Here is a 16929-nt window from a genome sequence, read left to right as displayed (position 1 = left end):
ATCAAACTAGGAGTAGCAATAGGAGAGAAGGTTCTAGATTTTCCAATCCTACATGGATTGGTATTCCTTGTAACATTAGAACTAGTACTTTGTAATCCCTATATATAGGGCTCCTATTCTCAATAATAATACACATCTCTCTCTACAATTCTCTCTCAATTCTATTATCCTTAAACACGTTATCAGCACGAGCCCTAAACCACAAAAGCCAAAAAGCCAAAACCCGAAAAGAATTTCATATCGCCAAAACTGCCGCAGCCCCTAGCCCGTGCTAGCATCGCTGCAGCCTGCCCCGCGTGCGCCCCTGCGCCTACTGCTGCCCCGCGTGCGCCCCTGCGCACACTGCTGCTCCGAGCGCCCGTGCGCCTGCAACCTTGCACAGCAGCCCCCGCTGTCCTGCAAGCCGCTCCTGCAGCCACACGCCCCTGCGTCGCTGCCTGCTGCCCCCTACAGCTCTGCCGCACGTCTGCTGCTCCCTGCAGCACCTGTTGCGCCCGCTGCTACCTCCTGCGCGCCCATGCGCCTGCAGCTTTGCGTCTAGCAGCTGCCACCCCTGCAGCCTTACTGCACCTCTCGGCCCAGCTTCATCCTGCAGCCCCTGCTGCACATATAACTTGCTGCTGCACGCTGCTACTCAGATTGCTTCGCTCCATCACGCCTGCATCGACACGCGCGTGATCCAAAACCAACAAGTAAGTATCCAAAAGAGTAAGTTTTGAAGTTCCTAAAAATTTGAAATTTATATTTCTTCTTCTTTTCTCGGGGACTTGAAAACCTCCCTTCTTCTACATCCCACTTTTCTTATAACGTGGGTTCGATCATTGAAAAGCGGAATCGTGGGGATTCACGCAATTAACGAACTAAGAGCGTTCGTAAGACTTCGGACTAAGAGCGTCCGTAAGCATCGATTTAACGAACTAAGAGCGTTCGTATGCTACGGACTAAGAGCGTTCGTGAGCATCTATTTTGACCATTCAAACATCATTGTTTCGGTCTAATCCAATTATTCTTGGAAATCGATTTCTTGGTAGCATAGCTCGGAAATCTTATTTATATTAGTTTTCGTGGAAGCATTGACTCCGAAACTAACTAGCTTGTTCTTGTTTCATCTTTCTGGATGTCAAACATGAACAAACTCGATTTTGTTCCATTGGATTATGCAGGCAAAAGGTACTTAACATGGGTCACTGATGTCGAGATCCACCTTATTGCCCGTGATTTATTGCATACAATCCAAGAGCTTTGTCCTATTGTAACAGCTCCAGACCCTCAAACTGAGAAAGATAATTCCAAGGCACTTGCCTTCATGAAACGTCACATGGATAGTGACCTACAGTTTGAGTTCATAAATGAGGAAAGCGCCATAAAGCTTTGGCATGTGCTTCGCGAACGATATGGCAATGTTCGTGACTCCATACTTCCGAATACAGAAGCAGAATGGAAAGATCTTCGCTTCTCTAAATTTGACACTGTCATGCAATTTTATTCGGAAGCTCTCAGCATCAGAGTAATGATGCGTCTCTGTGGAAAGATGATCACAGAAGACCAGTTGATTGAGAAAACCCTCAATACCTTCCCCGTCTGTGCTATGAGGTCCTCTGACTTATTCCGGACTCATGTAAATGCAAGACGGATCACAAGTTTCCAACAGCTTATTGAAGCTATGGCCACTGCTGAAAGACATGGCAATGAACTTGTGCAAAGAAGATTTGATAGGCTTCAAGATAGCTATCAAGAGCATCGTTCTATGGCTAGAGAAAGTCGCCATCGACGTCATGATCCATACGATCGAAATGCTCAAGAAGGTAATCGCTCAAGGCGACAATCTCACGACCGTAGGAGGCGTGATTTTGAGGGAAATAGGGTTGGAAACCATGGAGCCAACGTTGGCCATGGGCACCACTTTCCAACGCCACCAGTCCTAAGGACTATGCATATTGCGCCAATGCGCCTCAATCAAGGGAGAATCCTCTTTATGGTGTCTATTTCTGATATGGAACGTCTGATCAATGGACCTGAATTTGCAATGTACCTACGGAGGTAGTCGCATCATGGTGATCAAGACATCGAGTTCACAAAGACTTTAAATCTGGCGATGAAGATAAAATGCCGCAGATTTTTATTTATAGTCTTTTCCAAGAATTATGTAAATGGCAATTATGCCTTAAATCAATAAAATGACTTATTGTATTCACTTTTTCCCTCTAGGCGTACTCAAGAGTACTTGTGATGTCTAGGCAAGGTTTGATCTGAGAGAACGGTTTTAAAAGTGAGCAACGCTCCACCAAAATCTCGCCTTATCTTACCTGGTCACAACTAAATTGAAATTACCGAACGGATTGAGTGACTACGATTTGTCAACGGTTTGATTTTTATGTTGGATTAGATTTTGGTCAAGAAACTTTGATGTAATCATTGGCTATTATTAATAAAGTGTCGATTTCTTTTATCTCATGTCTTGGATATCTTTTTCGACTTTATTAGCTTCAAAGATGTAAGAGCCAATGGTTTTCATGCGGAAACGCATTGTGAGAATGGACAAGAGTTCCTTTGCATCACCTCTAATGACTACGGAAATAACCGAGTATTAGAGAAACTTATGTGTCGCTCTAGTGGGTTGTATGCAACCACTATTCGAGTCATTGAATCCAACCATGTCATGAGAGATGATTTATGGGATTCCGACACATATAGGCTTTGGCACGACCGTTTGGGACACCCAGGTCGTGACATGATGATCCGTATATTAAAGACTTCACACGGACATCCCTTTTTCAGAACGAAAAGAAGTAAAACTCGGTTTTTGGACACCGAAGGAGCCCCTGCGCCTCACGGCGCCGTTCACCCCCAAATCTGACCATCCTTGGCCGGCGCCGCCTTCCCCCTGCGGCCTCAGGGTGGCATTGACGCCACCAAGGCTCCTTTGTCTCCAACTTTTACTTCTAAAGTCACTTGTGCCTTTGTGGCTCAACCAAAATCCTCATTGGTTGTTTATAAAGCCCATCATTCGTTCTGCAAAGCCTGCTCTTTAGCAAAGTTAGGATCGAGACCATCCTATGCAAAGGACACCAAAGAAAATATACCATTCTTGCAAAGCATCCAAGGTGATATTTGTGGACCTATCCAACCACTATGCGGACCATTTCGATATTTTATGGTGTTGATTGATGCATCGACACGCTGGTCACATGTCATGCTATTGTCCACAAGGAACGCTGCATTTGCTAAACTCCTAGCACAAATCATTAAGTTAAGGGCTCACCACCCTGCTCATCCTATTAAGTCTATAAGATTAGACAATGCTGGAGAGTTTACATCAAAGACTTTTGATGATTATTGCATACCCATTGGGATTGATGTTGAACATCCTGTTCCTCATGTTCACACCCAAAATGGTCTCGCAGAAGCCGCCATTAAACGACTACAAATGGTCGCTAGGGCATTGGTAATGCGCACCAATCTCCCTATTTCTGCTTGGGGCTATGCAATATTGCATGCAGCTGTGCTTATTCATCTGAGGCCCACTGCCACTCCACCATTTTCTGCGTCCCAGATGGTAACTGGGTATGAGCCTAATGTCTCACACTTACGCATATTTGGGTGTGCAGTATATGTGCCTAATGCGCCGCCACAGCGCACCAAAATGGGTCCTCAACGACGATTAGGCATTTATGTTGGATATGATTCTCCAACGATTATCCGCTACATAGAACCCTTGACAGGCGATCTCTTTACCGCTAGATTTGCGGATTGTCACTTCGATGAGACAGTCTTCCCGTCGTTAGGGGGAGATAAGAACATAAATGTTCAACAGGAACGACAGGAATTGTCGTGGTCTGTCCCCACTCTGTCTCATCTTGATCCCCGAACCGCACAGTCCGAAACTGAAGTGCGGAGAATTCTCGATCTTCAGAACGTAGCAGAATCGATGCCTGATACGTTTTCTGATATCGCTAAAGTGACGAGATCACACATACCTGCTGCAAACGTGCCTGCAAGGATTGATGTCCCTAAAACTAGAGGACATGACGCTAACTCAAGAGGATTTGAGCATGGCGCCAACGTCCCCTCTCACAGTGATGGTGACGTTGTGGCTAGGCCCATGGCTCCTGCCAGGAAGCGCGGGAGGCCTATAGGTTCGATGGATTCTCGCCCAAGAAAGAAAGCGAGTTTGGCACAAAATAATCCATTAATCATCGATGTGAATAATCCATCTCATGAGAATATTCCGGATTATGGTTATGTCCGAGAGACATCATTGGGGGACGCTCCAATGTCAGAACCAACTCCAGAGAATAGAGAGATCTCCATAAATTACACTAGTGTACATGAGATGATGGATAGAAATTCTATGGCAATTGATGATGCGTTTGCATATCATGTTGCAAAAGGAATCATAGAATATGATGATATCGAACCTCGCTCTGTTGAAGAATGTCAACGAAGAGCAGATTGGCCTAAATGGAAAGATGCGATCCGGGTTGAATTGGATTCACTAACAAAGAGACAGGTATTTGGGCCTGTAACGCAGACACCCCCAAGTGTAAAGCCTGTTGGCCATAAATGGGTCTTTGTTAGAAAGCGTAATGAGAAAAATGAGGTGGTAAGATATAAAGCCCGCCTCATGGCGCAAGGTTTCTCACAACGCCCTGGAATCGACTACGAGGAGACATATTCTCCCGTAATGGACGTTATAACGTTCCGCTACCTTGTCAGTTTGGTAGTTTCCGAAAAACTTGACATGCAGCTTATGGATGTGGCTACAGCATATCTCTATGGGGATCTAGATTCAGAGATATATATGAAGGTTCCAGATGGACTTCAATTACCCAAATCAAGTGGCTCTAAACCACGGAGCGCGTTTTCAATAAGGTTAAAACGCTCACTATATGGATTAAAACAATCCGGACGGATGTGGTATAACCGTCTAAGTGACTACTTGATTGGGAAGGGATATATTAACAACGAAATATGCCCATGCGTGTTCATTAAGAGAACAAGTTCCGGATTTGCAATCGTAGCAATTTATGTCGATGACATGAACCTAATTGGAACTCTAGATGAGTTGAAGGAAACTGCTAAATACTTGAAATCCGAATTTGAGATGAAAGATCTTGGGAAAACACGGTTTTGTCTCGGTGTAGAACTCGAGCACCGTAGTGATGGGATTTTGATCCATCAGTCTGCATATACTCAGAAAATCCTAAGGCGCTTTAATGAAGATAAAGCAAAGCCTGTGAGTACTCCCATGATTGGTCGTAGTCTTGAGCCCGGAAAAGATCCGTTTCGTCCAAAGGATGAGGACGAAGAACCATTAGAGGCCGAAGTGCCCTATTTAAGTGCAATAGGCGCATTATTGTACTTAGCTCAATGCACAAGACCAGACATCTCTTTTGCAGTGAACTTGTTAGCTCGACATAGCTCTGCGCCAACACGCCGCCATTGGATTGGTGTAAAGACAATCTTTCGATACCTAGGAGGTACGATTGATATGGGCCTATTTTATCCCTACAGAGAGATCGAAGAGGAATGACGGAAGAATGGGATCGGACCCCATTAGGCATGGAGCCACCGTCCACCATGACAAAGTGGCCGGCCATATTGCCGCCAACGCCGCCACCAACACCAAGGGTGGCCGGCCTCACCCTACTCCCCTCCATCAAAACGACAATGATGTTTTGATGGGATTTGCTGATGCAGGGTACCTCTCTGACCCTCACAAAGGTCGCTCCCAAACTGGTTATGTCTTTACCATGGGAAGCACTGCGATATCTTGGAGGTCTACGAAACAGACCCTTGTTGCTACTTCCTCGAATCATGCAGAGATTATTGCTCTACATGAAGCCGTTCGTGAATGTATATGGCTAAGGTCTATGATTCGACATATTCAAGGAAGTTGTGGTTTGAAGTCTACCACAGATGAACCTACATGCATTTATGAGGATAATGCAGCTTGTATTGAACAAATGAAGTTAGGTTTCATCAAAGGCGACAACACCAAGCATATATCGCCTAAGTTCTTTTATAATCAGCAACAACAATCACTTCTAAAGATTGAAGTGAATCAAATCCGATCAGAGGATAATGTAGCGGACTTATTCACTAAGTCGTTACCTAAATCCACATTCGAGAAACATGTGAAGAGCATCGGATTGAGAAAGTTATCCGAACTCCCACGATTGTAGCAATCAGGGGGAGATATCGACATCAGGGGGAGTTATGATGTCTACATGTTCGATCTCGAAGAGTGAAGGACGTGTTGTGCTCTTTTTGTCCTTCGACCAGGGTTATTTTTATCCCACAGGGTTTTTGTTACCTGGCAAGGTTTTTAACGAGGCAACGGATGAAGCGTCACCACCAAGTTTGAAGCGGCACAAGGGGGAGTGTTGAAGGAATATCGATTTAGTGTGCCTTATCAAACTAGGAGTAGCAATAGGAGAGAAGGTTCTAGATTTCCCAATCCTACATGGATTGGTATTCCTTGTAACATTAGAACTAGTACTTTGTAATCCCTATATATAGGGCTCCTATTCTCAATAATAATACACATCTCTCTCTACAATTCTCTCTCAATTCTATTATCCTTAAACATGATCAAATATTTGCCTAAAGCCATTAGTACAATAGTCCCCATAGTGAGGCATTGGTACAATAGTCCACATAGTGAAATAAGGGATCCAATGCATATGTAAAGAGTGAGATAAATGGGGCACAATTTCACAAAAATAGGAAGAATGGATTGAATTATAATACTAATAATGTTTCCTTGAAATCTAAACATGGAACAGTACAATAGAATCGATCTAAAACACATCTGTTTTTGTCCGAATATAAAGCCATCATAGCCAAAGTGCTATGTGGCGACGACCAGGGTCAAACCCTAGTAGTCCCCCACAAATAATGATAAGTGTTGAGAACCATCAGATTTTCTAGCCGATGCTATTGGAAAGCTAGTCATCGTGCTCAAGCTCAAAGCTGGTGTCATTCACTTCCCCTCTCAGCTTCTCATGCTTTTCTGTTTGATAACTTCTTTTTTTTTTTTTAGGGCAACGGAAGACTCATCCATTGATAGAAATCATGACGACCTCGCTCGGTTAAGCATGAAGGGTACAAGCACCCCTCATATTACAATGCAAGCTCATAGAGTACTAAAATCCAAAACAGAAATTCCAAAAAAAACTAAAATCCTAAAGGAACGTACTGCTGAAAACAAAATACAGAATTGAAAAAACTCCCTAGCCCTACACTGTCCTAGGATGGAACCACTGGTCTGAACATCTTGACGCCTAAGACCCTCTTGGTGTACGTCGCAACACTCAACCCAGCCATAGCAACATCATAGGAACAAGTACGGGGTAAAAGAGCAAGACATGCCACCTCCCAAAAAGTCCAAACCTGAACCCAACCCAAGTGTAAAAGAAAAGGGGAACTGAACCACAGGCCCAGTTCTCCAGACTGCATAGCAGCCCAGATCGGCAGAGGCCCAAAAGTCCACTGCCCAACCCATCGTCTCCCACACCCAAGTTGACCGGGAGTTGACCTTTCCGAGCGGCAGCCTCTGCCCATCACCGCTCAAGCGGCCGCCAGCGACCCTCCCCCATCATGAGAGTTGGAAAAGACCTTGCCTATGGTCTAAGCCGGCGAAAGAGAGGCCGCCGCTAAAACACGACCCGCTTCAAAGTCTGAAGCCGGACGCCTGCCGCCCAAAGAACGACGCCAATTCACTCCGAGTGGAAAACCGATTATGCAAGAAGAGCCTCCCCCGCAAACCTGATGCCGACCACAGCCGTCGACCACAACTCAGCCCGAAAGAACCAAATCCGGACTCGTCACACCACCATCTAGCCCGAGATCGAAGTCTCGTCCTCCTTTGTATGGAAAACGACGCCGGAGCGCCCTGCTACAGATCGGAGCCAAGAGACGCCGCCGCACTGCTCACGAAACCTAGGTTTAGGTTTCGGTTTCGCTCCAACTTTTTTGGATCTCCCCAACACTATTATATGCCTGATGAACCACAAAATTAATATAGTTTTTGTTTGATAACTTGAGAGTTGGTTGTATAGAGAAACTCGTTTATAATTTTATTCCATTTTTGAAAAAAAAAGAAAAGAAAAAAACTCCATTACAAAAATATGCATCAACGTTAATAATTCATGTGTCTTCCAATCTGATAGAACGTAAATAAACTTGTACAGTTTGGCTACCCAAAAGTGATTGAAAACATACACATATTAATCATGATGGTGGTCATGAAAAATGAAATTAAAATTAAAAAAAAAAAAAAAAATCCCCCACAGTAGGATTCATTTCCTTTATATTTAATAAAAGATTGATCCACAAAACTAATGTAGCTCTTTCGTTTGGTCACTCTTGAGAGATTGCAAAATATCTATGAAATGTGGTCAAAATTTAGACCTATTAAACTTGCATCTTTCTGTTATGACAAAGAAATTTAACTCACACCACAGTTCAGATTCATTACACCAAAAGACTTCACTATTTAGAGAAGCATTTTATTTAATAGTCAGTACACTAAACAATTGCATTAGATGAATACTGAGTGGACATACATGTCATATATAATTAACCTGTTGCCCTATCACTTATTCGCCTTCTTAATACACGACCTAGCTCTTATTCACATATGTTATCAACTAATATGAAATACCCTTAGTTTGCATATTTGGCTTTATATTCAGTCCACAGCTGATCGACTGTCTTCCCGAGCAACTGGTTAAAGAAATCGTTACTGTAACCATCTATCATCTTCTTGTTAAGTTCTGCCACAAACCCGTCTTTAAGACCATTGCAGTAATCCAGGAACCGTGCAGTTACGCTGTAACCCTCGTCCCAACTGTTACCATCACCAGGTTTTGCAAACGAGGGGGGTATAAAACCAGACTTCAAGGTCACAAACTCAGCAATCCCTTCTACCACTCCGGTAGGAGCCTGACCTTTTCCATTCCTCTGCAATGAGTGTGTGATCTCATGGTAAAGTACCCAATTGAAGTCGTTTTTGAGATTTGCTGCCGGTAGGTCCTGAATACACAGTAGTAAAAATCATTCGCAAGTGTAAGGTAAAAAATTAGTATAAAGAAGATATTGACATACCGAAAAATAAAGGGTAGAAAATTTAAATTTCATCATCAAAGGAGTTTTTAATGCAAAATTTTGATGACATTTGAATATTAAAAAATTCAAATGTCTTTCATCTCACGAGTTAACAGTTTAACACGTATGTCAAAACAAAATTGTCATAGACTTCATCCATATTCAGCGTAGCTGGGGATAAAATGTACGTAATGATAAAATAATGAATTGTGACAAGAAAATTTTCTTATACTTCGAGATTGCTATGTGTATATATTAGTCAAAAGAAATACCAAAGGGAAAAAAAAAAAAAACGTAAAATCTTGAAAATCTTGACCATGTATATATGTACCTGGATGTACTTGGCTGAAACATGAATAATGTCACCGCTCGAAACCGCAATGCCTTCTCTGTCTTCGACGAACAAGCTTATGCGCGGCGTGTCCCTTCTCTCTGCAGCTGTAGTTTCCTTAAAGAGGTTCCAGATGAAATCAGTCGCGTCTCTCATTCTTTGCTTGGTGTAGTCCACGCCCAGCTCGTCTCTAAAACGGACTCCACCAGGGGTGCTGAGAGCCCGGTTCTCAACGATGTACTCAATAGCTTGAGTTTCATGGACTGTAGCTAGGGCTAAGAGAGAAGCAAAGACAAATGAAAGGAGAAAGCGAGCCATGGTGTTTGAAATGATTTACCAAGTGACTGTAATTTGTTATGCACATAGTGTTTGCTCTTTGTGGTTTATATAGAGTTTGGTTCTGCAAGACATGGTCAGCATTAGGGCGTTTACTCACCAATATTCATTAAGAGCCATGTACGTAACTACGTAAGGAACGAACTAAATCACTAATCCATCTTTGATTTGTATTCAATTCAATTAACTGGCATGGTCATAGTCTTCTTACCAAAACAAAAGTCCTAGTAGTCTGCTTGACTTTGAGTTTTCCAGCACTTGAAATAAATGTAGGGGACTGGTGATTAAGGGGTTGAAAATGTCTTCGTTTTCTTTTTTTCCTTTCATTTCTAGTAATATATTTACTTCTGTCCAAATCATGGCGAGTTGTATACAGATCAAAGGGTGAAGAAAGAATTGATCAAGTCCAGCAAGGTACCTTCGGCCCATAAATGATTAAGTTTCAAGATTTTAATTAATGACACAATTTTAACTAACAGGATAAGCCATTAGTCGTTTTGGATAACATGACCACTGTAAAACAACTTTGTTAAGGAGGAGGACAGAATGGATGACTTAATTTGTTAAGAGTTTTTTGGCTACGGATCTGCTCTATGTTAAGAAAAGGAGGAGGACAGAATGGATGACTTAATTTGTTAACAGTTTTTTGGCTACGGATCTACTCTATGTTAAGAAAAGGAGGCTCCCAAAGTGGTGAGAATGATAAACTAGTAGGAACTGAGAATTTGAAATATAGGCCCAACACAGATATAGGATCTTGATCATTTAAGAGAACTAATGGCAAAGAAGCAGAAAAACAAAGTTCAAAGAGTTAATAATAGATGTATCTTTGAATGCAGAATCTAACTTTGTCCATAGAGATAAACAAAATGGTTATCCTCATTCGTTAGTGAAAGGGTTCACAGCTTAAGGATCAAACATTTGCCTATAGGTTCAACACAGATATAGGATCTTAAATGATCATTATTGATCATTTAAGAGAACTAATGGCAAAGAAGCAGAAAAACAAAGTTCAAAGAGTTAATAATAGATGTATATTAAGCTTTGAATGCAGAATCTAACTTTGTCCATAGAGATAAACAAAATGGTTATCCTCATTCGTTAGTGAAAGGGTTCACAGCTTAAGGATCAAACATTTGCCTATAGGTTCAACACAGATATAGGATCTTAAATGATCATTATTGATCATTTAAGAGAACTAATGGCAAAGAAGCAGAAAAACAAAGTTCAAAGAGTTAATAATAGATGTATATTAAGCTTTGAATGCAGAACCTAACTTGTACATAGAGATAAACAAAATGGTTATCCTCATTCGTTAGTGAAAGGGTTCACAGCTTAAGGATCAACATTTGCCTATAGGCCAACACAGATATAGGATCTTGATGGATCATTGATCATTTAAGAGAACTAATGGCAAAGAAGCAGAAAAACAAAGTTCAAAGAGTTAATAATAGATGTGTATTAAGCTTTGAATGCAGAACCTAACTTGTACATAGAGATAAACACAATGGTTATCCTCATTCGTTAGTGAAAGGGTTGTGCTTTTTTTTTGGACGTGCTTAAGGATCAAATATTTGCCTAAAGACATAAGTACAATAGTCCTCATAGTGAGGCATAGTGAAATAAATGGAGCACAATTTCACAAAAATAGGAAGAATGGAAAGAATTATAATACTAATAATGTTTCCTTGAAATCTAAACATGGAACAGTACAATAGAATCTAAAACACATCTGTTTTTGTCTGAACATGTGTTTATGCAGGTGTACCCAATCACCAAACCAAATCTATTATCAACTACTGTTGATTCTCTTAGTTGTATCCGCTTCTTCCAGAATCCCATGATTAAGTGTCTATGAAGATCCTCCTGAAGCTTTCGCTGGGGGCAAAAGCACTTTGGCTGGAGACAGCAAAGCCACAGCACCTCTCTCAGAACTCAAGTACTTCTTGAACACACCCTGAAGCTTGTTTTTCGCAGCCTTAGCATGCAAGCTCACCAACACTTTGGAACAATCACTGTTTGAAAACAATTAAAGGATAGTAAGTAAAGATCCAATCAATCATACAAACCCACTTATAGATTTTCAAAGCAAAAAAAGAGAATACAAGAGATACTTACATTAGTTGAGATTCTGAGAAACCAGTGTGAAGCTTAAGCGTGTCACACCAAGCAGGACTCTTGTTTAGAGTGCATTTAGCAGCATAGACTGCAGAGGCAGCAACCATTGAAGGGCAGTACATTAGCATGCCATAATGCATCATACCCAATTCCGCTAAAAAGTAGACCAGGTTTTCCATCTGGACAATTCCACACAAGAATAATGTTAATGACTTAATATTAGCAACTTATCTAATTAAGCCACAGGTAGCAACAATTGAGAGGGTTTTGATATGATTTCTCACTTGTTCATCTGGAATTGCGGCTTTAATGAACCGGACCAAGAACACATAGAGTGTAGGTACAGTCAAGGTCCACTCCAACTTGCCCAGTATCATTTTCTCCATCACCAATATCTGCACATTACTGTAAGCATTGTCCGAAAGGCTAACAAAGTCATCGACCTGAGGGGGCCAGATCTCTTCATACTTTGAGGCAATCAGCATGGCGCTGATGCCAACTAATTGCAACTCTCTCCTTGGCACAGTCTTGACTGAAAGGAACCGATCAATTACGTTGGTGGTTAGGTAGAAAGTCTCTGGAGAAAGCTCGAACTTGCTGTGAACAACTACCAGCCAGTCCATCAGAATTGCTCTCATGTTTTCGTTAATCTCAGGCTGTGAGTCCATATAGTCATGAGGGCGGTTCTCATTCTGCATTATATGTGTGATATTAGTTAGAGACTGATTGAATCAGAGACTGACAGTGAAATATACAAGTGATACTGAAAATAAGGGGACAATTCAATCTAATCCATACCTCAACAAGCTTATAAAACTTGTACATGTCCTCAACATATTCTACAGCAGCCAAGTCATTACCAGCATCTTTGGCATCAATATCAACAATCACTTCCTTTGGTTTATTAGTCAAACCACAAGCAGCCTGGATATCACCAATAGATATATAAGAACAAACAATACCACAAAGTGAAAAACTGCCACCAAAGATCATCTAGTCCATTCAGCCAAAGAATGAAAAAGGGTCAAAATGTTACCTTGCTTCTAGCAGTAAGGACTGAAGTGAGAGTTGGTGCTGCTTTCTTCTTTGAAGCTCCTTCTTTCTTCTTCTCATGCTTAGCCTTTTCAATCAAGCCTTCCTCTGTGTCCGGGCTGATTTCGATTATCTCCTTGGGCTTCAACTTGATATTAACTACTTTCTTCTGCACTGGCTTGGGTGCCTCATCCCTTTTAACCGCCACAAGTTCATTCACGGTAACACAAACTTGCTTCTGTACATCAAACAAAATAGGCAGAACCCAAAATCAGATACATGAATAAAGCAAAGCAAACAAGGTATAAATGTGATTAAAGAACCCATAATCAGACACATGATAATGCAAGAAATGTATCAAAACAAACCTTGTTGTTCTCATTAGCTGCTGCAGCCTGTGCATTAGCTAGTAATTGAGCCCGGAAGTTCCTGCAATCACTATAGAACATTAGTAAGAAAGTAACAATCACCATAGAACATAAAGCCAAAGTAACCAAAACAATTGAAAATAGGCACAAATAGAAAAGCGAGTAATAAACCTTGTTATTGGGCGATTCGGCTTGATCTCAATTCCTCGAACAAGTTGCTGGTTACCAATCTCACCAAGTGGTTTTCGGTTTCTCCCATCCGCCACAGCGTTCTTCTTCTGTGGCTTAACTCCTACTCCGGCCACTGCCATACCTATTATAACAGAACACATTAATCTCAGTCCACAAAGAACACCTATCATAACAAACCCATTTGTAGAAATCGATCACAACACAGATACAACAGTCTAATTTCAAAGAAATCTGACAACTCAAAGCAAATCTTTTCTGTCAAAAGATTGAAAAGGTATGATTTTTTCATCATTTAGATACAAGAAACAGAACCCTTCCATCGGTTTTGGTCAACATTATCTGAAACTTTCTAAACCAAATAAGGTAAATTCCCATAACAGACAACGTTTTAGATCTAAACCTTAAGCCCTCAATTAATCATATTGGGTGAAAGTTAACCAAACCCAGAAGGCAAATCAGAAAATTTCATACGAAAAGGCACCAAGAACAATCAGAATCGTCGATTTCTCAACATGGGTAAGCCTCAATTAATCATATTAAGGGAAAACTAACCACACCCAGAAACCAAATCAGAAAATTTCTTGCAAAATTTAAACGAAAAAGGCACCACGAACCATCAAAATCCACGATTTCTCAACATGGGTTATGCAATTACACAAACACAAAGTCCAAAGATTAAAACTTTTTATTAAAATCACATTTAGTATCATAAATCAGATGAAAAATCTTCCAAGAACAACAAAACCCCCAATTAGAATCAGAAAACAATACCTCTGGCTTGTTGTTGATCAACGACTCTCGAAGCCATTCCTAAATCTTTGATTCAAAATCAATCCTTTCAATCTTTCTCTCTGTGAAGAACAAGAAGAAGAAGCGATTCAGAGAATGAATAAGAATTTGGAGCCGAATGACCCCCTTTTTGAAGCTAGGGGAGCCACCGCTTCACTCCAACGGTCTCATTTTCTTTAATTTTGAGCCGTTGGATCAGAGGCACCATCTACGGGCCTATTCATTTGAGAATATTACCGTTAGGGGCAGAAAGGTAAATGACTGGGGGTCAAGGCGTGGTCACCAACTCATTACAGCTTATTCTGGATTTTACAGAGTGCCACGTGATCTGAATTTTCGACAAATAAATAGAAAGAATATTATTACCGTTTAAGTGGAATATTTAGTGGATAAATCATGGGCAAAATGATATTTATGGAATTAATCAATTAAGTCTCTCTCCAAATTGACTACATACATTTTCTCTTTTGGACATGGCGAAACATTACAATTGTTATTAAGATGCTCAATCGTAAGTCATACTTCATTTTTTTCTTTCACAATAAGAGTTTTATCTTGGTCGGAAAACAATAAGTCATCATGTTCGCATAACTTGATATATACGTGCATAAACAAGTGACTTAGATAATTTCAAAAACAAAAATAACAGAAGACTACAACTTTTGTTAAAAAATAACCAAACGTTACAGTTGATATGCCAAACTAAAATATTCGAACTGTAGTGGGTTAACATTCCTTGCATAATTAATTAAAGAACAATTCTCAACAAAAATAGATACATAACAAGAGCACCCACTACCTGAGATCGATGTCATGGGTTCGAGTCACCATAGGGGTAGGAGTGAAATCATTTGATCATCTTATTTAAAGAAAAAAAAAAAGATACATAACAAGAGCAAGTAAAATAGTGATACAGATTACTAAGGTATATACCCAAAAGATTATAATAAAGAACAAGTATCATTCCTAACGGAGCTAGCTACTCTCCTCGCTTATCTCGGGTCTTTGGTCCATGATGTATTTCGATTTATTCCTTAAGATTTTTTTTCTCAGATATGAGAGAAAGTTCAAATAAACAAATTTCTAAGAAACTAAAATGCAATTTAAAATTGATAAAAACATAAAATAGCAATTAAATGATGCCGTTTTTTTTATATGCCTAGTTACTTTGTGTTATTTTATACCTCAGTTTCACCGGTGTGATGTTTTTGTATTTGACAATTCTTAGGTTCGCCCCTGGGGTGAATGAGCATATGCACTCTCTCTTGCGATTAACTCATAATAACTTTATAATTTTCTAATCCAACCATTAATTCATGTTGTATAATGTAATACAAAGATTAGCTCTGTAAAAAATCAATCAAATTGAAGACCTTTTGATTATTCATTTCTATTAAATACATAGACGGTTCATCATAATAGTAGTAAGTGTTGTTAGAACCATCTATTTATTTGATTCAATTAGATAATTGAACGATTTTTGATTCGATTGATTTTTTACAAAGATGATCTTTAAAGACTAATTTAAGATATGGATCGTTTGATTATAAATTTATTAAGTAAAAGTATATTAATCGACAATGAGGGTGAATATGCTCGTTCACTCCTAAGAATTGTCCTTTTGTGTTGACCTTTTACCAACATATAAAAGAGCCATACTAATTAAGATTTAATAATCTCAACCTAACATATATAGCGTACGTATTATGTTTCATACGTTTACTCTTCAATCTTGTCACACCTACGAGACTCGATATGCATGTATAAACACACAATTACGAAAAAAAAGACAAGGTATTTATATAACTATCATATTAATGTATGAAATCAGATTCACGTTAACCAGTTACGATGAATGAATAAAAACAGTGTGATTACTCATTGTGGCCTTGAAAGTTGAAACTTTCGAAGATGTGTCGGCCAAAAACACCTCTACAAACTAAAAATTATAATAACAACAATCTTTTCTACCAAAATTTCCCTTGACCTCGTAGCTTGGCTATTTCATGAATAGTGGAAACGACTTTATAGAATGCGAGTTTCGAGCACACAAAGATCATTTCTATATGATCAGTGACCGCGTCCTCTGCGGCTGGGACCGGAGTAAGCTTGAGCAATAATCAAACGCTTTATCGACTCGAAATGAGTAGCAGTGGAGCGATGAGCACCTCGAAGAGGTCTTGAGGCCTCGGCCTGCATGGAGTAAGAGAGCAAGAGGAAGAAGATGACAATGGAAAAGGCGTTCAAAGCCAACACAAGGGAATGAGAATGAGATTTCATTTTAACACGTAGAACTCCCTTCAGCAGTAGCTGAGCTAAGAGAATGTTTGAGTTTGAAGAATTGGAGGTATACAAGAGAGGTAAGCTAGGTATGGTTCTTATATAGAACCTGAAAGAGGGTACGTGGGACTGGGGGAGATTAATTAGCTAGCTTTCGAGTTTTGTACTTGATTGACTTTGTTGATGAATTGTAGGCTGGATTGTGATTTTAGGTGCTTTGAGTTTGAAAACGTGAACCTCTGGCTTTGACTAGTTGAAAGGTTTTTCCAGTAGAATATTATAGATATAGGAACAAGTCAATGGTCGGAGCAAGATTACAGTTACGTTGGTGAGCAATTTTTGCTGTAGAGTCCCTTCGGGGACATCCGATTT

At 40.3% G+C, this 16929-nt stretch overlaps 2 protein-coding genes across 3 annotated transcripts; both read right to left on the bottom strand.

The window, feature by feature from the left end:
* Nucleotides 1–8390: 8390 nt before the first annotated feature.
* Nucleotides 8391–9781, bottom strand: LOC133738671 (uncharacterized). The gene is made up of 2 exons (XM_062166253.1): nt 9443–9781; nt 8391–9039 (listed from the first exon to the last, which is right to left on the bottom strand). Exons 1-2 carry the CDS (start codon nt 9758–9760, stop codon nt 8671–8673), a joined length of 687 nt encoding a protein of 228 aa, XP_062022237.1. The 5' UTR covers nt 9761–9781; the 3' UTR covers nt 8391–8670.
* Nucleotides 9782–11401: 1620 nt separating this feature from the next.
* LOC133738670 (G2/mitotic-specific cyclin S13-7-like) lies at nt 11402–14415 on the bottom strand. 2 transcript variants are annotated; one of them, XM_062166251.1, is made up of 8 exons: nt 14260–14415; nt 13468–13609; nt 13297–13366; nt 12933–13166; nt 12695–12820; nt 12181–12588; nt 11897–12075; nt 11402–11793 (listed from the first exon to the last, which is right to left on the bottom strand). In XM_062166251.1, the coding sequence occupies exons 1-8, from the start codon at nt 14294–14296 to the stop codon at nt 11631–11633; spliced, it is 1359 nt and encodes a 452-aa protein (XP_062022235.1). In that variant the 5' UTR covers nt 14297–14415; the 3' UTR covers nt 11402–11630. The 2 variants fall into 2 exon arrangements, with proteins under 2 accessions (XP_062022235.1, XP_062022236.1); XM_062166252.1 differs by having other exon boundaries at nt 11403–11793; nt 13297–13357.
* Nucleotides 14416–16929: the final 2514 nt, after the last annotated feature.

The sequence above is a fragment of the Rosa rugosa genome, chromosome 3 (assembly GCF_958449725.1).
Source record: "Rosa rugosa chromosome 3, drRosRugo1.1, whole genome shotgun sequence".
Classification (NCBI taxonomy): domain Eukaryota; kingdom Viridiplantae; phylum Streptophyta; class Magnoliopsida; order Rosales; family Rosaceae; genus Rosa; species Rosa rugosa.
The sequence above is the reverse complement of the archived record's forward strand: the minus strand, read 5'-3'. Positions and strand labels throughout refer to the sequence as shown.

Excerpts from the sequence above, each read along its gene's own strand:
- LOC133738671 (XM_062166253.1), bottom strand. The coding sequence starts at position 9,760 with ATGGCTCGCTTTCTCCTTTCATTTGTCTTTGCTTCTCTCTTAGCCCTA. Across the intron at positions 9,040-9,442 it reads TTTCAGCCAAGTACATCCAG|GACCTACCGGCAGCAAATCT; the intron begins GTACATATATAC and ends CTGTGTATTCAG.
- LOC133738670 (XM_062166251.1), bottom strand. The coding sequence starts at position 14,296 with ATGGCTTCGAGAGTCGTTGATCAACAACAAGCCAGAG. Across the intron at positions 13,367-13,467 it reads CCGAATCGCCCAATAACAAG|TGATTGCAGGAACTTCCGGG; the intron begins GTTTATTACTCG and ends AATGTTCTATAG. Across the intron at positions 12,589-12,694 it reads AGTTTTATAAGCTTGTTGAG|AATGAGAACCGCCCTCATGA; the intron begins GTATGGATTAGA and ends CATATAATGCAG.